This window comes from Ursus americanus, chromosome 20, assembly GCF_024610735.1.
Source record: "Ursus americanus isolate L20-20 chromosome 20, mUrsAme1.1.p, whole genome shotgun sequence".
Classification (NCBI taxonomy): Eukaryota; Metazoa; Chordata; class Mammalia; order Carnivora; family Ursidae; genus Ursus; species Ursus americanus.
Genome location: NC_142146.1, coordinates 14340833 through 14367346, shown reverse-complemented (window position 1 = coordinate 14367346; position 26514 = coordinate 14340833). Strand labels below are relative to the sequence as shown.

Sequence of the window (26514 nt, the reverse complement as noted above, 5' to 3'; positions counted from 1 at the left end):
AAATTAAGGGAAAAAGATGAGCCATGAGATTTTCTTTTTAAATGTGGGTCTTAATTTTCGGTGCTATTATTCGTAATAGCTGACATTGAGAGAGAATGGATCCTCTCTCTTGCCAAAAGGCAGTGTGTAGAATTCTGAGAAGTCAGGGTCCGGACTCACCCAGACCTCAAGATTCCAGCTATAGGAGCGGGTATTTGTGTTAGTCCTTATTGACGGCCTAGTGACAGCTGTTCGTCAGAGGAGACCTGTCAGGCTCCAGAACTGAGCTTAGCATGCGGGAAGAGGGACCCCCGAGCCAACAGCTGCTCTGTTTACTTGCAGATGACATAGCCACTTTGCAAAGACATTATGCAGTTATTGATCTCCCCCTGAACCTTTAAGAATCAAACACAACCGCTCAGTTGTATTCATTCCATCAACGGTTTCCAAGGGTAGCAAAGACCCTTCCTTTGCAGAGCCTTGAGCAAGATGAGTTTTGCTGTTTCAGGAAAGAGAGAAACAGTCTCATGTAATCGGTCAAGAGTGAGAGCCCCAGATGGCTTTCCCCGCATTAAAGGCCCGCCCCGTTACTTACTAGCTTTGCCACCTTGGGCCAGTTACCCGCTGTCTCCCTGCTTCCATCCTCTCATGTGCGAAGTGTAAGTAAATGGGCAGGGTGGGGGTGTCGTGCCATTGTCAGGATTGACTAAATGGATGCATGCAGGGCATTTGCGTCCGTGCCCAGCCCAGCGTGAGGAGTCCCCGCTGGCTGCTAGTATTACGCAGGCTCTTTGTACAGGGCTTGGGACTTTTGTGTGAGCCGTGGACAGGACGGTGCAGCCTTGGTCTGCTCCGGCACTGAGCTCGTGTAGTTGAGTTTCGACCATGGTGTGCCGGCAGAGCATTCGGACCCCGCTGGGTGTCGGAGCCTCACCCTGCACACGCCTTCGCAGAGGCAAGGGGAGCATGTCGAGTCTAGGATTTCTAATCACAGCTAACCACATCCCTGACATCGCCGGATGATATGACAAATGAGGCACCTTGTTCCTGTTTTGACTCAGAATCACAGCAGGAGGCAGCTAAATAAAACTGGAAAGACTCACAAGTGCCTCTCAGATCAGCGATGAGGGCAATCACGCTGTCCTTGCTAGAGAGAGTCACTCCCTCTTCTTTTTCTCATCAGGAAGCTCGCCTCGGCCACGTGCCCCTCTCACTGAATGGCCGTGCCACTGTCGACCCCCTAGTGCTGAGAGTGGGACCTATGGCCCGGGCTGGCTGTGGGGGGCAGGGGTAAAGAAGGTGATGCTGGGAGAACCCGTCTCTGTAGCCAGCACACAGTAGGTGCCTTCTGTCTTACTCCTTCCTCCTTGGGGAAGGGGAGCACTGTGCTGAGGAGTTCAACTCTTCTGAATGCTGAAACCCTTTCATACCCAAAGTCTTGGCTCACCAGCAGTGGCAGCCTTACCAGGGAGCTTATAAGATGTATGCAGCCTCCTGGACCTATCACACCGGCATCTGCCCTAACAATGTCCTTGGTGATTTCTTTGCAGACTGAAGTATGAAAAGCTCTGGTGTGAACTCACCCAGCTGGGCATGGAACCGGAGATGGGTCTTGTTAAGTTCATGCTGCTGACTTGCTGAGCTGATCAGCCCAAGAGGCACACGTTTGGCCTTAAACCTGGTCATTTGGAAATGAGCTAACATTACCGTACCCAGTCCATTCATGTATTGCATAGCAGAACTCCCCAGTGAAATGTGGGTGTCTTCCAACAGTGATAGTAAAGGTCATTCTTTTATATACGCCACACACTTTCACTAGCAGATGCATGTAGATATCAAGCACCTTTTAGGTAACATTTCTTTGGTTTCCATGATAATGTTTATGTTAATTTGTCTGTGGGACTGTCCCCTAATATTTCCCGAAGCAAGAAGACATTTAGGAATGCTTTTAAGACGTGGTTCTGAATCGGGTCTACCGAGGAGCTGTTTGGCAGTCCTGGGCAGCCCCGGCCAAGTAATAGAGTAACATTAAAAAGAGTTTGCCTGAATCAGTTTGTCCCTTAGTTGTCTGTTATGATCATCTGGAGATGGGTATGTGGAAAGCGGGAAGGTGATGTATAGGAACTTCCAGCTCCCAGATGACTGGAACCCTGGCCATCCCACCTTTCCCCTTGACTTGGAGCTGAACTGCTCATTCCAGAAATCGAGAGGCACCATGGCTTGGCAAGAAAAGGGAAATAGCATTAAACTCAAGTCCTGAACTTTGAAAAGTCTGGTTTCAAGGCCAGAGACCCAGCCCCTTCCTTAACTGAAGAGCCAGCAAGCTGACACCTTGTCCAAGGCCCAGGCTGTGGAAATTCATAGAATAATTAGAACAGTAGCCGTGACGATCACTGCCCTTGGTGGAGAGTCTAAGTCGGATTGGTCACCTGTGCTAACCACTTGCAGATACGTTGTCTTGTTTCCTAGAGCTATATATATATTTATTTATTTATTTTTTAAGATTCATTCATTTATTTTAGAGAGGGGAGAGGGACAGAGAGAGAGAAAGAGAGAGAGAGAAAGAATCCAAAGCAGACTCCCCACCTAGTGTGGAGCCCCATGCAGGACTTGATCCTGCGACCCTGAGATCATGACCTGAGCTGAAATCAAGAGTTGGACACTTCACTGACTGAGCCACCAAGGTGCCCTTAGGGTTCTAGTTTTTTCGGACATCATGTTTTAGCTTTTTTTTTTTTTTAAGCTTTATTGAGGTATAATAGGCAAATACGATTGCAAGATGTTTGAAGTATAAACATCAGGGGCACCTGCGTGGCTCAATCAGTTAAGCACCTGCCTTTGGCTCAGGTCATGATCGCAGGGTGCTGGGATCGAGCCCCGCATTGGGCTCTCCCTGCTCAGTGGGAAGCCTGCTTCTCCCTCTCCTGCTCCCCCTGCTTGTGTTCTCTCTGTCAAGTAAACAAATAAAATCTTAAGAAAAAGTATGCACATACACTCTGAAGGGATTCCTCTCATCTAGTTAATGACATCGTCACCTCACATATTTATGTGCGTGTGTGAGAACATTTAAGCACATCTTAGCAAATTTTGATTATACAAGGCCATTGTCAACTACACTCACCATGTTTTACATTAGATCTTCTGACCTTATTCACCTTATAGCTGAACGTTTGTACCCTTTTGTCAACCTCTCTCTATTTTTCCCACCTTCCAGCCTCTGGCAACCACTTTTCTACTTTCTATGAGTTTGACTTTTTTTTTTTTTTTTTTAAAGAGTCCGCACATAAGTAATATCATGCCGTATTTATCTTTCTCTGTCTGGCTTAGTTGACTTAGCCTAATGCCCTCAAGGTCCATCCATGTTGTTGTGAATGGTAGGATTCTCTTCTTTCCCGTAGCTGAGTAGTACTCCATTGTGTGTGTGTGTGTGTGTGTGTGTGTGTGTGTGTGTGTGTGTGTGTATTCCATATCTTTTTTATCCAGTCACCCATTCAAGGACACTTAGGTTGTTTCTATATCTTGGCCGTTGTGGATACTGCTGCAGCGACTATGGGAGTGCAGATAGATCTTCGAGATCCTGTTTTTATTTCCTTTGGATATTTACTCTGAAGTGGGATTGCTGGATCCTATGGTAGTTCTATTTTTAATTTTTTGAGGAGCCGCCATACCCTTTTCCCCAGTGGCTGCACCAATGTACATCGGCACCAACAGTGCAAAAAATTTCCTTTGCTCTACCTCCTTGCCAACACTCGTTATCTCCTGCCTTTGGGGACTCATAATTTTTTTTTTTAAAGATTTTATTTATTTATTTGACAGAGATACAGCCGGCGAGAGAGGGAACACAAGCAGGGGGAGTGGGAGAGGAAGAAGCAGGCTCATAGCGGAGGAGCCTGATGTGGGGCTCGATCCCAGAACGCTGGGATCACGCCCTGAGCCGAAGGCAAACGCTTAACGACTGTGCCACCCAGGCGTCCCTGGAGACTCATAATTTTTTTAATGCTGAAGTGAGTCCCATGAAATAAGCTCATCTACACTTTTCATTTTACTTACAAAGAAATGGGTCTCCGGAGAGTGACATGAGTTTCCCAAGATCTCACCGTTGGTTCTTTACCTTTTGCCCACAGAGAAGCAGAGAATCTTGTGTCTTCTTCAGGGAATGCCCTCACCCTTCCACAGTCAGGTCGGGTGGGGGGTGTAGGCTCTTTGTCAGGCTTACACCCGTGGCGGTTTGCACCCCTCACCTCCGAGGCTGCCTGGTCTGTGGGCACAGGACTGGTCGCTGAACGACATGTAGTACAGACTCACCATTCTGCGAGTCCTTGGCAAGAAGTACCACCTTAGGCTGACATTCTTCAAGGGCTAGTGACAAATGATGCTTATACCGCAGAGGATGACCAGCAAAATGCTCATCTTCTGAGAAGCTCAGGGTCCCCCCCCCCAGGAAGATGATCTGAGTGCAAATCCCCACTAAGCCACTTATAAACTATCCCTGAGTGAACCACTTCACCTCAGGTTTCCCCTCTGAAAAGTAGGGATAGAAATCGTGCTTCTTCGGACAGGATTCTTGCGAGGATAAATGGCTTTTTTATTCATGGAGGGGACTTAGAGTGGTCCCTGGCCCAGGGCAAGTCTTCCATAAACCTTGGCTGTAAATAGTTACTATTGGTCCGCTAGATTCAAATGTCTTCTCGCTGGATTTAGCCAGATGAGCAAGGAGCTTTGAGAAGTGAAATCAGGGTGATATGTTCACTGTAAGGAATGCTGTTGGGGAAACGGTTGTATTGCCCTGTTCTATCCGTGAGGAAGCCAGGAGGAATTTCTCACAGCTGTTCCCCTTAGAAAGAGTGTTTCCCTCATGGGGTCCTGTTCGGGTCTGATCTTAAGGACACGCTGAAGCATATAGAGGTCAGCAAACTTCTTTACCAAAGGACCCGTTAGTAAATATTTTTTGCCTTTGCAGGCCCTAGAGCCTCTCCCTGTCCCAGCTACTCAGCTCTGCCGTGGAAGCAGGCAGAGACGGCGTATAAACAATTGGATGCAGCTGTGTTCCAATAACACTTCATTTACAAAAACAGACTTCAGCCCCTGACGTAGATCGGGCTTTTTGTGTATCCCCCTTCGGTACCAGCTCAGTCGTGCTTCTAGCGAGTACGTGCCTATGGACAACACCCCTGCTTGCCTTGTATCCCACATCGATCTTCTCGTTATCTTCCCTCCACCCCCCTTTCACTTTTCTTGTCTTCCTTCCCTACCGTACCTATCTCTTGGTTACACGAGATTGTTGTTGTTGTTGTTGTTCAACAGGACGGAACTATCAGTAAATACATCAATTATATGCAGTCAACTTAGACACGAGGACTCTAGAAACCACTTCTGACTCCGGGTTCAGCCCATGTGGTTACACAGAGAAGCCGGCCCTCCAAAGCAGGCTGCCGCCCAGTGTGCGTGCCCTGCTGACGTGCCGGCTACGCGCGGACTCCTGCACTTAGCACGCCCTTGAACCTGAGAGGCTGAGAGGCGAGAGGCAAGGGCTCCCAGTAGCCACAGAGTTTCATTCCTTCCTCTCTCATTGTAGAATTTCTTTTAAATGAAAACAGCCTCTTTGGTTTGCAGGCCTCGCTCTGGCAGGAAGACAAATGATTTTTTTACAGTATCAGACGCGCGGTTTCCTGTCTATGTTTAACTTGCTAGCAGAACATCTCAGCCAGCTGGTTCCCCCTGGACCTATTGTGACCTTAATCACATGGCCTCACGCCATCCAGCAAACCCACCCTGTGTATCGATCACATGCCTCGCCACACTCTATTGACTCGTATTGGTTTCGGAGTCAGAGACGACCCAGGAGCGTGGCCCCCTTTCTCTTAAATCCCGCTTTGTGCTGGTTCTGTCCCAGCATCCCAGAGCTGGCTTCCTGGGGGCAACGCTTAGCTCTTGCATGGAAGAAATGGGAAGAATAAGGTGCTTTGGCAGCTCTGGGGCTTCTGGGTGTGCTGCTTTCGAACTGTGCAGTCGCTACCCCAAAATAGCCGGCTCGTCAGCTGCGCGTTTTTGTTTTAGGAGAAACAAACCAGATTGACTTTCCGGTCGAAATGCAGAAGAAAAAAGTTAAGTGTGGAAAGAGGGTTGCGAGGAGTTGTTAGAAGAGGAAGAAAATTATGGATGGAAGTCCCTGGTTTCATTCCTGGGAAGAGAAATCAGTTATTTGAGGTGATGACTCAGGGCTGAAGGGGCCTTGGGTTGTGAATGAGCTAGGTTAGAAAGCATTCTCTAAATCTGTGCATGCGACCCATGTCTGGCCAAGGAAATAACAAAGGTCGTACATGCCAGAGGGCATCGTGACTCAGGCGAGTGAAGCTTAGAACGTAGTTGTAGCGTCTCCAGGCAAACCAACTTGCTTCTGTGGATTCTTTTTTTTTCCTAAGCTCCCCAGTAAGCAAAGATGCTCCGAGGCTACATGTGGTTGCCCGTTGTGACTCTTTGCACGCTGGAACCTCAGTTTAATGTGAATCATGGCAGAGTGGAATCCAGTAAGGGCGCGATCTGTCTGGAATCCCCACCACTGGATGGGAGTGACCAGTTAAACAGTTGGTCTGATAAGGGGGTACGTCTGCAGTCTCTCGTCACGCCCATGACCACCTCCTCGTGTTCTACAAACAACACACGGATGGGTGATGGTAAAAAGGGTCCACGGAGACCCTTTTGCTACTTTATAAGTGTCCCGGTGTCCCACCAGTGGAAAAACACCGGCGAGCTAGCTAACCACCATGAAATTGACTTTCATTTCCGCTCATACTAGACTCCAGAGGCCGTACTTACCACCACTTGGACGTCTGGCTGACATGCTTTTGTAAAACCTTTTCTGATCCTGAAATCACTCCTGCATGGTGCTAATTATGCAAAATATCAAATTTACCAACCATCATTATACAGTCATTAAGAAGGAACCATTTTGTTTATCTTTTGCTTTAGAGAACAGCATGAAAACCAGTAAGTGGATGGAGGGGAAGGCCACTTTGACTTAATTTAAAGAATAAATTGTTAAATATCCCAGTGTTGAGACCTTATCCTCATAGATCTACAGCTAGATTCTCTTGAGATTGGATTATGGAATGATTTACAGAGGAGTGGGGTCCCTCTGTTGTAACATTTCATTACTTCAAGGACATAATTCAAATTTTTACTTTAAAAAAATACACCTCGTGTTGCCTCATTAGGGTATAGCTAGTTCCAGGGTCAAGAACAATCGATCCTAAAAGTAGGCATTAAAATTCCTTCCATTGCTTCTTTTTTCAGGTCCCATCCTATTCAGAATACCTATTTCTCCCATCCAGCTGAAGTCATTGCTCTCTTCCTGGCTATGCTTTGGAAACACCTGAGAATCTTTAAAAACTACTTATTAACTGGGTCTTAGCCCTGCAGTTTCAGAATTAATTGGTCTGAGGCCTGGTATCAGGATTTAAAAAAAAAAAAAAAAAACTCCCCAAGATATTCTAATATGCAGCCAATGTTGGGAACCACTGAACTCAAGACAGTTTGTTCTGCCAAATATTTTTATATTTTTCATCATGTTCCCCGCATAACCTGGAAAAGGATGGTAACAATTAGAGAATGACAACCACCACAGGAAGTAGCTGAAATTCAGCCTCCTAGGTTAGAGGAGAAGAACAACCAAACAAAATAACTTTATTACCACATCCTTGAGGAATAGAGGATTCTTTAATACAGGATGATACTGTGCTGTCCATAACTTATAAGCAGTTACTTCCGAACAAGGCCAAGTGCCTCACTGGGTGGAGGCATCTGAGGCTGTAGAACTGATGAAATTATACATTCAGAGCAGGTGTATGTTAAGCCTCAAAGTGTGATTGGAAGGTTGGATGGCAAATTTGGGGTGTCACTGCTTTGGCAAAGACAAGCGAGGGGAGGTGGTGTGCATAATTATAGGAGGTGAAGATCCTCGGGTAGGAGGATCTGAAACAAGCTATGGTTCACGTGGAAGGCCGGAAGAGAAGTGAGGATGCATTTCAAGTGGCCGAAGGGGAATCAATAGTGGGAATAATTAACATGCTTTTCTAAAGTGGTCTGGTGTCTCTGTTGGAGAAGATACTGAAATACCTTACTATATCTCTGCTTTCAGATTTTGTGAGAGCATGAAGGGCCCCTAGACAGAGTAGAAGATGTCATCCAGACAGGCAGCCCAGAAAAGAATAGAAGACTCAGGGCAGGTAGGGGAGCCTAACAAAACCCAAGCTAAGTGGTCGGGCTGCAACTCTGTCGGTGGAGAAATAGGCATTCGTAAGACATGTAATCATTTCTTGGGCAAAGCCTGGCATGATTTAGGCTCTCTATTAATGTTGGTTGCCCTCCGAAAGCCATAGCAACAAAAGTAGCAAGAATCTCTATCCCAAGGAGGAACATGGAAGATGGTAAGTGCAACGAAGGGAGCGCCTACTACAGCAGAAATAGAATCAGGGTTTTAATTGCCTGGAATGACCAGTGATATGAAACTTAACAGATTCATGGAAAGTCAGGCATGTAGGTGCAGAAGCGTGGCTCATCAAGAGCTGGCTTGGCACATGTTCGTGTGATAAAGCCCCAGGGGTTTACAAGTGAGTTGAGGTCATTTTGAATTCAGGGTGATCTGGCCGAGAGTTTCAGAACAAAACAGAACCAACTGACCAACCAACAATAGTCTTCAACTGCACTCATCGGAAGGGGTGGTGAGAGTCCCAATGTAATCTTTGCTACACAGGTTGCATTCCAAGTATTGTGGCGAAACATGGAGAATCTGGAGTAGCAAGAGTGATTTCAGAGAATAGATCACTTTGCACTTAGGAAAGGGAACTGGCTTTTGGTGGGTGTCTGTGATATGCTGGGCAGGCAGACTTTAGAGTCATACATAAATCTTTTGAAGAGCGATTGAAGGAAACAGAGATGTGCAACCCGAAAAAGAAGTGATTTAGGGAAACAGATGAAATGCTCAGCAAGCGTTTAGGAGCTGTCATCCATCCCCTAGAAGAAGAGGCCATTTTGTTGTCTTTCACTTTAGAAAACAGATAAAAACCAGTAAGTAGATGAGCAGGAAGGCCACATTTGATTTAATATAAAGAGTAAATTTGTAAATATCCCAGTGTTTAGACTTTATCCTAATAGATCTATAACTAGATGTATTGGGATTAGATTAGGGGATGATTTACACAGAAGTGTGATCTCTCTGTTGTAACATTTCAACCAGAAGTTTGATCTCAGGGATATTCCAGAAGAGGTTGTCATACCAGACTGGACCACCTGTAAGGTACTTTTGTTGGGGAGGAGGGTAGGAAGGAAATAACATAAGGTGGGCAATGGAATAGAGTGCAAAGGCTAGGGAGTGGCTTAGTTTTGAAATATGTATAATTGCAACAAAGCAATCACAAGGGCAGGAGGGAAGACATCTTCCATCATTTTGGGAAAAATTATCCTCAAAGTCTGTCCAGAATGTCAAACAGTTCTGTCAATATTCTGGAAGCTAAATTCAATCCTGTATGCCCAGGGAGCTCCCTGTCCTTCTGTTGTTTAATTAAAATGATTTCTTATTGTTTGCCTGAATTTAGCTGTTTGCTTTTTGTTGAGACGGATGATGAATCGTATCTCATTTTGCACTCCTGCCGCAGTTGGTTTTGTAAATTCTCAGGGACCATTTTCTCATTGACTAGGACTGAATACAATTCTACTAGGGTTTTGCAGACAGGTCCCCTACGAATTTTCTATGTGAGAGGGAATCCTCTCTATGGCAGAGAACCAAGGAACTTGGTCCATGTTTGCTAAAGCCCTGCTTCTCAAACTCGACTGTGTAAATGAAGCAACTTGGGAACTTTGTAAAATGTAGGTTCTGATTCAGGAATTTAGGACAGGGCTGAGATTCTGCATTTCAAATAAGTACCCACGTAATGCCTGCTGAGGTTGTTGGTCTGGGGAACACACCTTGGTTTGTTGGTTTGTTGGGTTTTTTTTATTTCAGTATAGTTGATACACGATGTTACATTAGTTTCAGGCGTACAACTAGGGAGCACACTTTGAGCAGCAGGGTGCCAAGAGATTCTGTCTCTATCATGCCACCAACATTTTTACAGGACCCACGCTCTAGCCATTGAGCTGTGGAGCCTTCTCGCCACCAAAATTTTTAAAAATGCAGAAAATGTTGATAAGATATTAGAAATCCCGAGTTAGGGAGCATGTGTGTGTGTGTGTGTGTGTGTGTGTGTATGTGTAAAATATGGTGGCTTGGTGTGTCTGTATGCGTATGTGGTGGGACAAGATCAAAAGAAAACTGATAAGGATACGGGATATAACAGAATCAAGAGAGACAATTTGTTGTGCTTCTTATGAAAGCCTTTATCTCGCTGCCTGGGGATCCCAGCGCGTCCGTGCCTGAAGAGGGCTGTGGTTCTGTAATACTTGCTTTCCATGTGGAATGAACATACGTGAAACATATTCAGTAAATGTCTAGGAGATATCAGTATCTTTGGTTCACTTTCATCAGTTTCTTTCTTGTAACCGGGTCCAGCTTCATTAGGCATATGGTTCAACTGAGTTATGTCCCTGGAAGGACGACATCCACACCAAAAAGCACGTGCCTCCATTTCCCCAGGAGAGCCAGACGACCTCGTGACTTCCCTAAAGGAGCCTTCTACCTTCTAGTTGCTATTTCACTTCCAACTCTTAAAGTATATGCTATCTTAAACTTATTTCCGACAAGGTAAGATATTGCTTCCCTTTTTCAAGAAAGAGAATCTTGCAGCTCAGATAGTCACGGGAAAAATGGGTTTTCTGAAAGCAGCGTTATCATTGGACATGATACAGAAGAGGCCAAGCAAGGCTGCAATCAAACCACAAACCAGGATTTTTTCTTTCTGGGTGGAAATCTGAAATCTGTGAAATATGTTATTATTGAGAATTATTTTTTGTTAGGGTTTATCCCAAAATAATACAAACATTTCTTGAGTGTTTTCTACCATAGAGAGCTGGACAAATACTTAAGAGCTTGACAAATATCTCTTATAAGCCTGGTAAGAGCCCAGTGGGGTTGGTCCTGGGTTGTCTTCATTATGCAGATGAGGAAGGAGAAGGAAACAAAGCTAGATCTAAAAATCAGGGGCGCCCGGGTGGCTCAGTCGTTAAACGTCTGCCTTTGGCTCAGGGCGTGATCCCAGGGTCCTGGGATCGAGCCCCACATCGGGCTCCCTGCCCCACTGGGAGCCTGCTTCTTCCTCTCCCACTCCCCCCCCTCTTGTGTTCCCCTTCTCGCTGGCTGTCTCTCTCTCTGTCAAATAAATAAATAAATAAATAAATAAATAAATAAATAAATAAATAAATAAAATCTTTAAAAATCAGATTCCCAAGTGTTTTAAAAACCAAGTTATACTGCATAAATGTACAGAACATTTTCTGTAAATTTTTTGATCTCAGGGTCTACTTCGTTTTCGGAGCTTCATATTGCCTGGTAAAATGTTACTAGTTTGAATCTAGAGCTAGTGTTTTTTTTTTTTTTTTTTAATTTCCCTGCAAACTGCCAGAAAAGTCAGCTTTTTACTGTGCCTTGCAAAAGTCATGAAACTGGATCTCAGCACAATGTGGTGTCTAGAAATACTACGGTTGGGAGGTAAAGTAGCACGAAAGATACTAGTACCTCACTTAGTCCTGGAAGAATCGAGAAAATTCCCTTCCAAGAGCAGCAGGGACTTCAGGGTTTTAACTGTAGTGGCTGCTGCAGAATATACTGCTAAATAGTTTAAGGGAAGTAAAGAGACCTTAAATCCCAGGCAGCAAACAACACAGCATGGCAAAGAAAGATGACTCTGGGTTATATTGGGAGACTTGGGATAAAAATCCTGCAATAAGCTGTTTCACAAAATCTACTTAGTGTTGATCTGTTTGGAAATGATAGTGTCTACTGAAAATAAGAGTACTTTTAACAACATGAAGTTCTTGGCCTTCCCGATACCTATATCATCGCTTACAAATATATTATTTCATCAGAAAAGAAGCCACATGTCAGTGAATCTGGTTATATAGCAGATGAGGGACATCTGGAGACCAAGAGTCACTGAGACCAGGTGAAAAGACCTTCGCTAGAGGAAGCTGGAGAGTTATAAAATTCCTTATATCGTAATGCGGATTCCTCTGTTTTGTTTCACTAAGCTGGTTAGGATCTCCAATTCATGTTCAGCAGAGATAGCTACGGTTGGCATCCTGTTCCTGTTTTTATTTTATTTTATTTTATTTTATTTTATTTTATTCTATTTTTAAGATTTTATTTATTTATTCGACAGAGATAGAGACAGCCAGCGAGAGAGGGAACACAAGCAGGGGAGTGGGAGAGGAAGAAGCAGGCTCATAGCCGAGGAGCCTGATGTGGGGCTCGATCCCACAACGCTGGGATCACTCCCTGAGCCGAAGGCAGACGCTTAACCACTGTGCCACCCAGGCGCCCCCTGTTCCTGCTTTTAAAAGAAATGCACATGGGGTACCTGGGTGGCTCACTCGGTTAAGCTTCTGACTCTCGGTTTCAGGTCAGGTCATGATGTCAGAGTTGTGAGATCAAACCCCCATGTCGGGCTCTGTGCTTGGCGTGAAGTCGACTTGAGATTCTCTCTCTGCCTCTACCCCTCCCCCTGCTCTCTCTCCCTCTGGCTCTCAAATAAGTAAATAAATCTTTATAAAAATATGAAATGCCTCTAACATTTCCCCATTAGAATATGGTTTGTTGAAGATCATTGGTGTATATGCCTTATCAAGGTGTTTAGGGCATCATACACTTTCTCTGTGTCCACTGAATAGATCATATAGTTTTTCTCCTAAAATGTATTAATGTGGTAAATGGTAGTGGGTCATTTTGTTTGATTTAGTGCTAAGAGATGCTTTCCTGGTAATGTGGTCCTGCTGTCTTATCTTTGTTTTATGTCCTTTAATGGATTTGGCTACTATTTAGTTAGCATTATTTTTTTTAAATCGCTGTACATAAGTGAGATTGTTCAATAATGTTCTTTTCTCATACTCTCCTTATCTGCTTTTGATTGTACTTATTTTTGATTGTACTTATTTTCATAGAATGAATTGAGCCATGTTACATTTTTTTTCTATTCTCTGAAAGAGTTTGTGTAAAATTGAAACGACCTGTTCCTTGCAAGTTTGGTAGCTCTCAGCTTCGTCTGGGACTGGTATGGGTTTGGGGCTGTTGCTCAAATGTTTTGGGTTACTTTTTTCCCCACTTTTTTTATTTAAAAGCATTTTAAACGTGTAGAAAAGTCAAAAGGATCGTGCAGGGTACCATTGTATACCCTTTTCCCTTTCTCAATATTTAGCCTGTGTTAACACTTTACCGCACCCTTGCTTCTCTCTGAATACCTGTGTGTGTGTGTGTGTGTGTGTGTGTGTGTGTGTGCACGCACACGCATAGGCACACCTCTGTGTAAATTATGGTCAGTATTCAAATTTCCCCAAAGCTGTGGAGTTACTGTTGTTTAGATTCGGGATCCAGTCAAGCACTACCCACCATATGTGGTTGTTTTGCCTTATCTCTGTGTTTCTTGTTTTTCATGACATTGACTTGGAACAGGCCAGCTCGTGTATTTTATTTTGGATTTGTCTGAGGGTTCCTGCTTTAATGAAATTCTTTTTGCTTATTGTGATGTAATTGACGTATAACGTTACATTAGTTTCAGGCGTACAACATAACGATTCACTGTATGTATATATTGCAAAGTGATCGCTGTAACAAGTCTGTAACATCTGTCACCACACATGCTTACAAACATTTTTTTCTTGCGATGAGAACTTTAAGATTAACTCTCTTAGCAACTTTTAAAGATGCAATACAGGATTTTTAACCCGAGTCACGAGGCTGTACATTATATCCTCCAGACGTATTTTATAACTGGAAGTTTGTACCTTTCAACCCTGTTCACGGATTTCTCCTACCTCTTAACCCCCACTTCTGGCAACCACCAGGCTCCGAATCTATAAGTTTAATTTTTTGTTTTTTGAGATTCCACATATAACTTCCATGATAAAGTATTAGTCTTTCTCTGTGTGACTTATGTCACCTAGCATAATGCACTCAAGGTCCATCCATGTTGTCATAAACGGCAGGATTTCCTTCTTTTAATGGCTGAATAATAATCCTCTTGTGTATTTATATATTTATATATATATATATACACATCATATTTTCTTTGTCCATTCATCCATCGATGGATACTGAGGTTATTTCCATGTCTTGGCTACTGTAAATAATGCTACAATGAACATGGGGGTGCATCTCTTTCTTTGGAAATAGTGATTTCATTTCCTTCAGATTAATTAGATTCAGACTAAACGTTTTTGTAAGGATTCTCCCGGTGTTTTTATTGTAGGCAAGTTTGGGGAGAGGGATTGACAGTTCTGTAAAAATCAAATTCTGAGATGTGTATACAGACATGTTAATACCAAAGACACTAACTTGACAGTAAAAGGCTTAAAAAAGAGAGAGAAAGGGAGAGAAAGAAAAAATTAAGAAATTAGGAAAATGTTTACTCCTTCCATGTCTTTAATATTCATGAGCTTATTCACGTTTCATAGTTTTTCTTGGGTCAGTTTTGGTAAGTTACACATATCTATTTTTAGGACTTTGACCATTGTTGTATAAGTCTTTCAATTTATTAGCAAAGAGCTGGCCATGATCCTTTGACTCTGCTGTGCCTGTAACGATGCCCCCCGTGCCGTTGCTTTAGTGCCTTAACAATCTCGCAGAGGTTTATGTATCGTATGAGTCACACGGCCAACTTGGGGTGTTGTCGATCCCCCTCTTGTGTCTTAGTTTCCTATTTCCCCGATTTCAACTTTTATCTTTACTGTCTCTTTCCTTCTATTTTTCTTTGGCTCTCTAGTCTTGCCCTCTTTCCAGGGCTCTTTCCTCTTCTTTGTCCTCTGTTCTATGTTGAACCCTGTGCTGGCTGAAGGTCCCAATCGCCGCCATAATCATCCCTCTTCATGAAACTCCACGGCGCCGTCTATACCGCTACCTACCGCACAAGGCTCCTCCGCTTTCACCTCAGCTCGCTTCATGTACCTTTTCCCAGTTTCCATTTCTAGGGCATGGAAATAAATAATACCTATCTAGCAGGGTGGCTACCAGAGTTCAAAATGATCCATGCAAAACAGTGTTTGGCATGAAGGAGCTGCTCAGTAAAATGAGCGCTGTGCTTTTTAACGTTATAACGAACAGTAGGACTTGAGACAGGAAGTCCCCCCACCCCCACCCCCCACCCCAGCCTATCTCTCTTTAGCAGTTTCCTTCTTTGGATCTCTGCCAGTTGCGTATGTATCCTGTTGCTTTAGGTGGTATTGGCGTGTGAAAGCTTGGCGGTTAGACTGTCGCTGCCATCTTCAAGGATCTCTGGGTTGTCGTGCGGTGTTCACGAGTAGACCCACGCACCAAAGCGTGCGGGAACCAACCATCCCTGTCCCTTTCTATTGCTCGGATACATTATCATCTCGCTAAACTTGTGCCCCAGACTCCTTCCTTAAGTGGAAGAATTGCCAAAATGACTTCAAATACTAAAAGTAGGAGCCCATCTCTCAAATTCACCTACGGTGATTTGGCTTTTAATCAAGATGCATTAACTGACCCACCTGTGGTTTTTTTACTGTGTTGGCTTCATTCATTGTCTCTTTTACTGCCTGATTTTTTTTTTTTTTTTTTGAAACTGTGAATTATATAGGTTCGGTTTGAAGCTCCTTTTAACAACCGGTGTTGGATTTGGGCATAAGAAAGGACTTGGGAGAGGCTGGTAGCAACCTGTTTTCATCATCATTTGCGTGTGTGTGTGTGTGTGTGTGTGTGTGTTACTAGGCAACTTGTTTACTTTTAAATCACTCCAAAGGAGTGTATACCATGAAATCTCCCCTTGAGGCTTTTTGCCAGCTTGTATTTTTTTTTATGGCATACTAACATTTATCTTTGACCTTTGTCTTTAAAAAATATTTATTTATCAAGGCTCTGACATTTGCAAACAGTTCCTTATTTGCAACTCGGTCTGGCCTCTGTATGTGGGGCACATTTTGTTGGAGATTTTCAGAATTACTAAATAGACTTCCGAGTTCATTGCTAGGGAGACAACTTGGTGGCGTGGAAAGAACAAAGGCTTTGGGGTCACTCAAATTTGGGGAAAACAGGCTCCCCTATTTGCCCTTGAGTGATTTATCATAACTCTCAATTTCTCTTCCTTCCTCTCTCTTTCCTTCCCTGCTTCCCTTCCGTCTTTCCCTCCACATTCCAAGGTTTCTTGCAGCAGCATCGGGCCTCGAAAGGACCAATAGTGGTGCTTATATATTCAGACAAGGAAATTAATTTCTTAACCCCTAAGATGGGATGAACATCAAATGAGGTTACATATTTGATACATTTCTGGCACATAGTAGGGGCTCCAAAATACAGTTAGTTTTGTCTCCCCTTTCCTTTTCTCCCAAGAGCATCTGAAATAATATACTTAGCCCAGGAGCAAGGCGTGGCCTCCATAATTATTCTTCTGATTTCTCTCTTTTGGAAAAAAAACCAAAAAAAAAACCAAACAAAAAAAAAACCTCTTTTCATTCCAAAATAAAATACAAATACAGAAAAGCACATAAAACAAATGTCCTGCTTAGTGAATAATGCTAACATTTTTGTAACCCCTGCCAGTTCCAAAAAATATAACTTTGCCACATATCCCAGAAGTTGTTGCATGTTCCTCAACTCAATCACAAAACCCTCCTTCCCTCCAGAATTACCACTATTCTTTTATAATTTTCACTTCCTGTGTTTTCTTAAATGGCTGTATCATTCAAGTTTGCATCTGTAGGCACTCCCTTAGTCCTACCTATTATTATTATTGTTATTATTTTGGTAACTTGATATACCTACAGTTTGGGTTAATCTACTGCCCTCTCCACTTCCTTTTTCCCCCTTATAGCACGGCTGTGGAAGAACCCCTCTAACCTGTACTACTTTACAGACTGGATTTTGCCAATTGCTTTCATGGTGCAATTCGTTGCATTTCTCTGTCCCCTGTATTGTTTGCAAATTGGCAGCTGGCTCCCGAGGCTTCTTCAGACTCCGTTTAGATCTCTTTGGCAAGTCTATAGATTGGATTATGCTCCTCCATCGATGATAGTGATGTCTGACTATCTCTTGATTTGTGATAGGAGTTGGCATGGATGTTTGCTGCCTAGATTCGTTTAACTAATTAAGTGTTTAAAAAGGACCATCTATTTCTATCAACTCATTTTCATTTGTTAGCTGGAATCATTGCATAAGGAGATCCTTTCTTCAACTCTGCGGTTACCCAGTGCTATGGTTCTAATGAAAATGGCAGGATGCATGCTTGATGTTTCTCTGCATTTTATATTTTTCTATATAATGAGCTGACATCCTGTTATCCTCAGAAGTTGATAAATTTGTTTTTTAATCATTCTGATATCATAAGCTTAAGCGTACTTAATGGATCTCAGTGTGTTGCCTTTTTTAAATCTTCATTAAACTTCTCAGTGTCCTATCTTGGCCAGTGAGAATCTCTTCAAGATGGTTCTTGGGTCCTTTTGTCATGACCTTCGTCATCTTTCATCGCTTCCTGTTATGTGGTATAACAAAATATTCCAAGCTCATTATTTCCATCCCCAGACCTAGAATTGGCTATTTTGCCAAGAAGCTCTGGTTTCTAATATTGGAAGTGTTCCATTGATGAGATTTTTCCCCCCTCGGTGGGACCAAGAACCATAAACTTTCATAGGCAACTGAGTCTTAGTGAGGCTAAATGACTTGCCTCAGATTTCATGGTAATTAATGACTGATACAGGGATAGGATCTCAGTCACCTGGTTTCCAGTCTAGGGCTCCTTCCCTCACACCACATCCCAAGTACTCATGTTTACAGTGCCCACATGCTATATGCGGTGACAGGGAGACTGGCGTGTAGGAAGCATGCACTTACCAAGCAGAGGAAAGCCTGCTTGTCCGCGGAATTTGGCCTTTGGAGGAAAGCGGGTCAGCTCTGTACGATTATTCCTCCTCAGACTGATTCCTCAAATCGATTCATTCATTCACTCAACAAATTTGACTAGTCTCCTTATTTAGGTGCCAAGCTCTGAGCAATCCGATGGTGAGCAAAAACCTGTCTCTCTAACAACGACAATTCTACTTTGGCTGTGCCAGAGAAAATTGGCAGGAAAATTGATTCTAGGGACAACTTTGATTTCATTTCCTAAGTAAACTAAGTAAACAAGAATATTGTAGAATCCACCAAGGGTCAGTATCTTTCTCTGTAAAACAGGGCTACTAATAGAGCCCGACTTGGTTGTTAGAGAAATAAAGTGAGATGATGCTTCTAAAGTGAATTGCCCACTTCCATAAAGCACATTTTATGTTAGTTATCTTTATTATTGTTGGGATTTCAAAGGAGGGCTTCCCACCATTTTCCATGGCAGACCTCCCTTCATGCAGGACAGAAGGGACAGAAGCTCTGACAGAATTCAGAGTTGCCCCTGGGGGACAGAACACATCATGCCAGGAGGCTCTGTTATTGGCACAAGCTTCCTCCCTCAGTAACTTCCCAGAGACACAGCCGAATCTCCGAATCTCTGCTCTAGGAAATCCTGGCAGAGACTAGACTTCTAGTGCCTTCCCTCTGTCAGGAGTTCTTCGCTTTTTTTGTGCATGTGCCATGGACTTCTTGCAAGTCTGGTGAACCCCGTGGACCCCTTCTCAAAGGGATGTTTTTAAGTGCATAAAATATAATACTCGGGGTTTCAAAGAAAATTACTGAGACTGAAAAATAATTGTCAAATATTTAACAAATACATTTGTGATACAGTAATACGGCTTCCGTAGTCATGCTTGAAATGACAAGATCTAGCGTCAGATCTAAAATATTGAGATGTCTAAGTGATGAGTATAAATGATATACCAAGACATCTGCCACAAATGTAACATGGCATGAAAATATCTGTGGTTTCTACTGGTGACAAATCATAGCTACAGCTACTAATAGGACATGTTAAATTTTAGCTAATGGTTGGGGAAAATAAACAGATGTGATTTTTGCCCATTTACATTCACAGATCTACTGAGTTCCACCCATGGAGGTCAGGCTAATACCTTTTGCTGTAGAGCTTTACTTTTATGAATCTTAGAGAAACCCTACTCTTCTTTGTAATCCTCTCCTCCCAGAACTTTACAGGTGTGCCCCGCTATCCAAAAGGAGAGCTTTCCTGTGAAAGCTTTTCGCAAGCCAAAATGATGTAAAACAAAGAAGCAATTACCATGAATTTATTTGGAAACATTTTTGAGCATTCCCAGACACACACACACCCCCAATAACCGCTTTTAGCTTTCCTGATACTGGGGACACATCTTGCTAACAGATGCGCAAAATAAATCGAGATGTTCCCAGAGTGCAAAGCGATGGCGGCTGGATGCTGGGACGCAGCTCTCAGGGAAGGAGCTTGGCAGGGCCAGTCTGGCCGCTGGGGTGTGCGCTGCCTCTGTTACAGCTCCCTACAAAACCCTGACTGCTGTTTTCTCCTTTCGCTTCCTTTCATGGAAGCGACAATCCTCTTTGGCTCTCTTGCCGTTAGCAAAAACAGGTACTAAGGTCTTTTGTAAGAGCGAGTGACCTAGTAGAAACTTTTAACAAGTGGAGAATACCTGTGTCTGACTCGATGTGACGAAACAAGGGAGCACAACGTGAAGGTCAAGTCTTGAGCACTAGTGACCTGACATCTTAGGAAACCGTTGATGTCAAAATTTAGTGGTTCAGCAATTCTGTCTTGAGCCTCCTGTGCTGTAGGCCCTGGGATAGACTCTGACAAAAGAGATTTTAGGGTTCTTCCTCACGTAAAACTTTTCGTCTCAGGCACATATTTGTAGGGTCACTACTCAATAGTGGTTCTTAGTTAGTAACCAACGAGAATGGTCTGCACACCTAGAACATACCTTTTGGGGTGCATTAGCTAAGAATGGCCGGCATCACTTAGTCAATGGCCATAAAATCACCTAGCCTAGGCCCCAGTGAAGGCAACCAATTTAGCAAGTTGGGAGGTTTTATTTATTTATTTATTTATTTATTTATTTATTTATTTATTTAAGATTTTATTTATTTATTTGAAAGAGAGAGAGAGAGAACAAGTAGGCCGAGTGGCAGGCAGAGGGAGAAGCAGGCTCCCGGCTGAGCAGGGAGCCCACTGTGGGGCTCGATCCCAGGACCCTGGGATCATGACTCGAGCTGAAGGCAGACACTTAATGACTGAGCCACCCAGGCGCCCCAAATGGAGAGCTTATATAAAGTCTTTCTTAATTGGCTGTCACCAATGTGAAGTGTAGGGACGACATGGCATGGGATTAAGAGCAGGATGAATGGTCTGTCTCCAATCAGACAATTCATTTCTGTATGATTTGGGGAAATCATTGAATCTGTCCCACCCATCCGCTTCCCTATCTGTGGAATGGGGCCTGTAATCATAGTAATATCGACCTCATAGGGTTTTTCTGTTGAGCAAATACAAATATTATATAAAACTTGAGCACATAGCCAGGCTCATACTAAGTATTTGATTTCTGAGTTTTTGTGTAATTGGGGTTGTCCAAAAGAAATGCCTCCCATTAGTCTCTGAGTAAGGGAGATGCTAGCTTGTCCATATACCTACAGCTGTTGGTTTTTCTAGCAGCAGCCCAAGGGTTAATATTTCGAGAGGGTGTGGGTGGCTCCTGTTTAGATAAAACCACATCCCAAAGTTCCCTTTTAACCGGGTTTGCTATTGTTAGGGTTTTTCACCACCTCTTTGAAGTTTCAAGATTGACAGCTGTTATTCACTAATTCCCGCCCCCCCAAATTTTTACATGTAGGTTTTCAAAAAGAAATCACAGGAAATTTGAGGGGAAAGTAAAACTTTGGTTTCTGACATTGAACGGGGGGGATTTCTAGAATCTTCTTCACACATAAATTTCAGGGGATTTCTGTGTTTGTGTTTGCCTTAGCCTGAAAAAAAATAGAAGTTAGCTAGGAAGACCCTTTTCATCCATAGCCAGGAATTACAAAATAAAATTATCAGCGATAATTGAACAGTTCATTTGAACGTTTTGCTCTTTTTAACCCATTGAAGACACAGCCAAGTAATTATGCAATTAATATTTTTTATTTTCTGGTAGTGTTGTTGGCATATAATTGAAAAAGAATTTTCACACTGGACCAAAGTGAAGTCTCCCCCCATTCTGCCAATGCCTTAGAGGTTGTTAAAATAACATCTATACAAGAGGGGCCGGCAAACCTTGTCTATGAAGGGCCAGGTAGTAAATATTTTAGGCTTTCTGGGCCTGATATCATCTCTGCTGCACGAACTTCTTCGTTTCTTTCTTTTTCTAAACAACCCTTTAGGGGCGCCTGGGTGGCTCAGTCGTTAAGCGTCTGCCTTCGGCTCAGGGTGTGATCCCGGCGTTCTGGGATCGAGCCCCACAACAGGCTCCTATGCTGGGAGCCTTCTTCTTCCTCTCCCACTCCTCCTGCTTGTGTTCCCTCTCTCGCTGGCTGTCTCTCTCTCTGTGTCAAATAAATAAATAAAATCTTAAAATAAATAAATAAATAAATAAATAAATAAATAACCCTTTAAAACACAGACAAACATTTGTAGCATGTGGGGTGTACAGAATAGTCTCCGGGGCCATGTTTTGCCAACATGAACATAAAGAACATGAGAGGGCTCTTGTCCCGTGTACGTCATCACCCACTCAGCTTCTGTAACCAACATTTGCCGAATACTGTAGGTACCCCATCCTGAGCTAGGCGCTGGGGATAGCATGGTGATCAATACATGTAGATTTACCCTGTAGAGCTCGCTTTCTCTTGGGGGAAACAAGCTATGTGGGGATCAAACTGATTTGTGATTATAAGGCATCTTGTGTGGTTAGACAGGTGGGTGCTCAAAGCAGACACATTCATGAGATACTTCAGATACTAGAAGTGGGGTTAACTGGGAGGGAACCTTGTTTCCTGCTCCGACACCTCCTTCATCTGCCCCTTAACCTTGCTCTCCAGGCTCGAACTTTGCTGAACGATGGGGACAGTCCATACTTGTCCACATGAACTCTTTTGTTTTGCAGTTCCAGTCCCCTCTGTCATTGCCTTGTCCCATTGTCACTTCCACCCCCACTCTGACCACCTGTCCTTTGTCTCATTCACACCTCCCAGCGTGAGCAAGAATTTGGGTTTTCAAGAGTCAGTTACCATCTTGTTTCCTCTTTCCTATTCTTTTTAATGCACTCATAGATCTTTCCCCAAAATAGTGACTATTTTTCTTCTTGGTTGCTGAAACTCAGGTGTTTTTGAGTTTTTTAGTGCCAGCAAATAGACGTAAGAGCTAAGGTTTTCATCCAGAAGAGAGAGGCGGTGGAAGTTGGCATTTCCACTTAGAACTGACCTTAGGACCAGGCAGTACGTCGTGTTAAACCTGAATAACCCCTCAAAATAAAAACCCAAACACCCAGACTGACACAGCACGAGCTTCATTTCTGACTGTGCTTTGTTACGTGATGATATCAAGTATGATCTAGGTAATGGGTTCTCCTCAAGAGGTTGTGGCTCTCTCCCTTGCCACCTGCACTATATTCTTATCACTGTATTCTCATCGAACACCTAGAGTAAGTGAAAACTGCCAATTGAACAATTATAGATACTTTCTCTGACATGATGTCCAGGTCCAGGTCATCCACCCCAATTTGTCCTTTCTGTTCCCTTGTGTGGAGCTGGTGGTTTGGGAAAATTGCTCTTCCTCAAATAGATAATTTATTTGTAAGTTTTCACATAACATTCCCTTTTTTCCTTCTTCCATTGACCAACTCAAAGATAGTTCTTGCTGTTATGGTTCTCTGTTTCTTTAAGCTTTTCTACATTTCACCAACGCGTGTAGACTGTAGCACACATTCAGCACCTGTCCCAGATTGCCATATGTTACGATGTATCTGTGTACGTGTCCTAATCCTCTCCTTGGGTTACAACCTCTTTGAGGGCAGGGCCGTACCCATAGTAGGTACCCAGCAGTCTATGTTTAATGATCGAATCTAGCATCTGCTTGTTAATAGGTACCTTTGAGGGAAAATGAATGACGCATGAAAGCAGAAGAATTCTGGCATTCTTGCTCAGTGGAGAAGGGCTAGCCCAAAGCTCTCACTGAACCATAACTGCCTTTCACTGTCTCCTGCCGCTGACTGTGTCCGTCCATGTTTTTCTTCCCAAAAGGAAAACTTTAACCGGAGCCAGCCAAGGCCAGCACGTGAAGCAAAGTTAGACATACACGACGTGACGTGTGGTCAGATAGCTGGGGCTACGGACTCTCCTCCATCACCCCACAGGACCTGATTCAGCGGTTTAAATTAGAAACCTGGCTGCACTGCCTTCTTTGTACTCCTCTCACCCTTGTAGTAATAGTTCCACTGTTGTTAGTAAGATTTCCTGTTCTATGAAACTGCAAATCACACACACATTAAAAATGGGTGTTGGGCGCCTGGGTGGCTCAGTCAGTTAAGCGTCTGCTTTCAGCTAAGGTCATGATCCCAGAGTCCCAGGATCAAGTCCCACATCAGGCTCCCTGCTCATTGGAGAGCCTGCTTCTCCCTCTGACCCTCTCCCCTCTCCCCTCTCGTGCTTTCTTTCTCTCGCTCTCTCTCTCAAATAAAAAAATAAAACCTTTGGGGGAAGAAAAAGAGGGATATTGGGTGGATAGGAGGTGACTGACTTCCAAAGAGACCCTTTTGCACAGACTCCTACCCCACCCTCTCCCCACCACTTGCTTAAGGGTGGCCTGGATGTCGGTCAGAACAGGACAAGCTAGACTATAGAAAAGAACAAAGACAATGGTAGAACCGTGACCATCTCTTCATTTTTACCTGATACCATCTACACAAGCGTTTCGGAGGCAGGCACTGTCATTCTTACTTTATTCCCGAAGCCTCCCGTAATGCCTTGGGCTTAGCTAACACTCTGTAAATGCTTTGTCCATTTATTCAACACTTACTGAGGACCTGATGTGTGCTCAGCACTGTTTCCAGTAGTGAAAAAGAAAGACATGGCCCCTGCCGGCATGGAGTTGTCAGTCTGTTGAGGGTGGGGAAAGTAGGGAAAATAGGGAAAGACCCCATAACTGGAGTCATGGTGATTTAATTCAAATTGTGCCAAGTTGTCATGTAGGAAAAATGTAGAGTGTGATGAGAATATATAAAATAAAACACTTCCCCACATTTTCCTTGATCTCCTTTAGAGAGTAATATTGAAGCTGAAGTCTCAGGGATGAATAGGAGACATTGAATAGGTGGCCGGGGCAAGGAAGTCTAGACAAGTGCATCCATCCCTGGAATAAAAAGTCACAATTTATTATCCACGAAAACTCTGCAGGTGTTAAAAGCTCTAGATGCCTGAGGTGTGGACCCACTCTCTGACCCCACACACCCACTGATCCCAACTTCTTCTCTCCCTCCTTTTGTTTCCACATCAGAATATGCCACCAACAACCCTGACCTGTTGTTAGTCATATTTCAAGTGACAGGCGTCAGCCTCTTGCCACCACTGGGAATCGCCATAGCCGTCATTGTCACCTTCTACTGCTACCGGGTTCACCGGCAGCAGAAGCTGAGCCCGTCCTGGGAGACCAGCAAGCCACGGAAGCTCATGGAGTTCAGCGAGCACCTGGCCATCATTCTGGAAGACGACCGCTCCGACATCAGCTCTACCTGCGCCAACAACATCAACCACAACACAGAGCTGCTGCCCATTGAGCTGGACACCCTGGTGGGGAAAGGTCGCTTCGCCGAGGTCTACAAGGCCAAGCTGAAGCAGAACACTTCAGAACAGTTCGAGACCGTGGCGGTCAAGATCTTCCCTTATGAGGAGTACGCCTCCTGGAAGACAGAGAAGGACATCTTCTCAGACATCAACCTGAAGCATGAGAACATCCTGCAGTTCCTGACGGCCGAGGAGCGGAAGACAGAGCTGGGGAAGCAGTATTGGCTGATCACAGCCTTCCACGCCAAGGGCAACCTACAGGAGTACCTCACGCGGCACGTCATCAGCTGGGAGGACCTGCGCAAGCTGGGCAGCTCCCTCGCCCGGGGCATTGCTCACCTGCACAGTGACCATACCCTGTGCGGGAGGCCCAAGATGCCCATCGTGCACAGGGACCTCAAGAGCTCCAATATCCTCGTCAAGAACGACCTGACCTGCTGCCTGTGTGACTTTGGGCTTTCCCTGCGCCTCGACCCGACTCTGTCTGTGGATGACCTGGCCAACAGTGGGCAGGTAAGTTAGACCTGGATCCCCTTACTTGTGGGGGCCCACGCCACCTCTCCACCCATCTCTCATGTCTTTTGTCTCAAACAGCCCTACACTCTGAACACCTGTCGAGGGAATCTAGCCGAAGTCAAGGGTTGCCCCTGGGCATGGCCCACTCTCTCTCACCAGGGTGCTTTTCTAATGAACAACATTTCTCTTCCTGTTGCTGCCAAGCCCATCTAATTCAGGACATACAGTCTTCTCCTTGAGTTGGTCTTCATTTCTCTCCCATTTGCAAATTACTTTTCATTAATTCCAACACCATTCGTGCTTTGTCTCTCTCTTTTTCCTCTCTTATGCTTCTACGCAGGCCTCTTACTCTGAACTAGTGGTGGCTACCTTGTTTCTTTTTACCTTTCTAGAAGGCGATCTCCTTGTAGCCCAAATCCACATCCATTTGCTCACATCTAGCACAATGCCTTGAACAGCGAACGTGACCAATAAATATTTGAGTGAGTTGACAGACTGGGTGAATATACAATTCTGCAGTTCCGTTGAAGCATCTCACAGATGAAAATAGGAATCTGTTTGGATAAGGAGCTATTGGAAGGTCACTAGAAATTACCAAGCCATCCTTTATGAATGATGGCGGCCCATGTTTTCACGCACTGGGAGCTTGATGCGGATTACAGTAGAATCTGGAAAGCACCATTGTTACCTCTAAGCAGGTGGGGATATGTGCTTCTGAAGCATTTGGTTACTGCTCGATCTGGCCTCTTGGGTCAGGTCCAAGAGGTCCTGCACAGCCAATGTTCAGATAAACATATTGAGTGAAATATGGACAGATTAATATGGCAGGGAAATGAGTCAGGCACTGACTGACCTATTGAGAAGAAAATTTTCTTCTGACACGTACCATTAAGAAACATTCCTTGGGACAGTAATATCAATTCACCTGACCTTCCTTAGCTTCTTGAAAAGGTAGGACTCCACTGTTATTTAATGAAGCTATCCATGCTACAGGATCAAACATTTAGAAAGAAATAACTTTCTTCTTTTTCCTATGTATACCAGTGTTTTCACGTTTTCCGTCATTGTCCAAACAAAACTACATAGCATATCCATCGAAACTGTAAAATGATCTGGATTTGGGCTTCTACTGTAGAAATACTTTCATGCAGTTTAGTTTACTAGAGATTTTATGAAATGATACTACATTCTTGGCACAC

At 43.9% G+C, this 26514-nt stretch overlaps 1 protein-coding gene across 1 annotated transcript in view; it reads left to right on the top strand.

Moving 5' to 3' along the window:
* Positions 1 to 26514, top strand: part of TGFBR2 (transforming growth factor beta receptor 2) — an 89339-nt gene that overhangs the window by 43888 nt on the left and 18937 nt on the right. The window contains exon 4 of the mRNA XM_045774488.2: positions 24513 to 25312. Coding sequence (XP_045630444.1) covers positions 24513 to 25312 — 800 coding nt within the window. The remainder of the gene's footprint in view (positions 1 to 24512; positions 25313 to 26514) is intronic.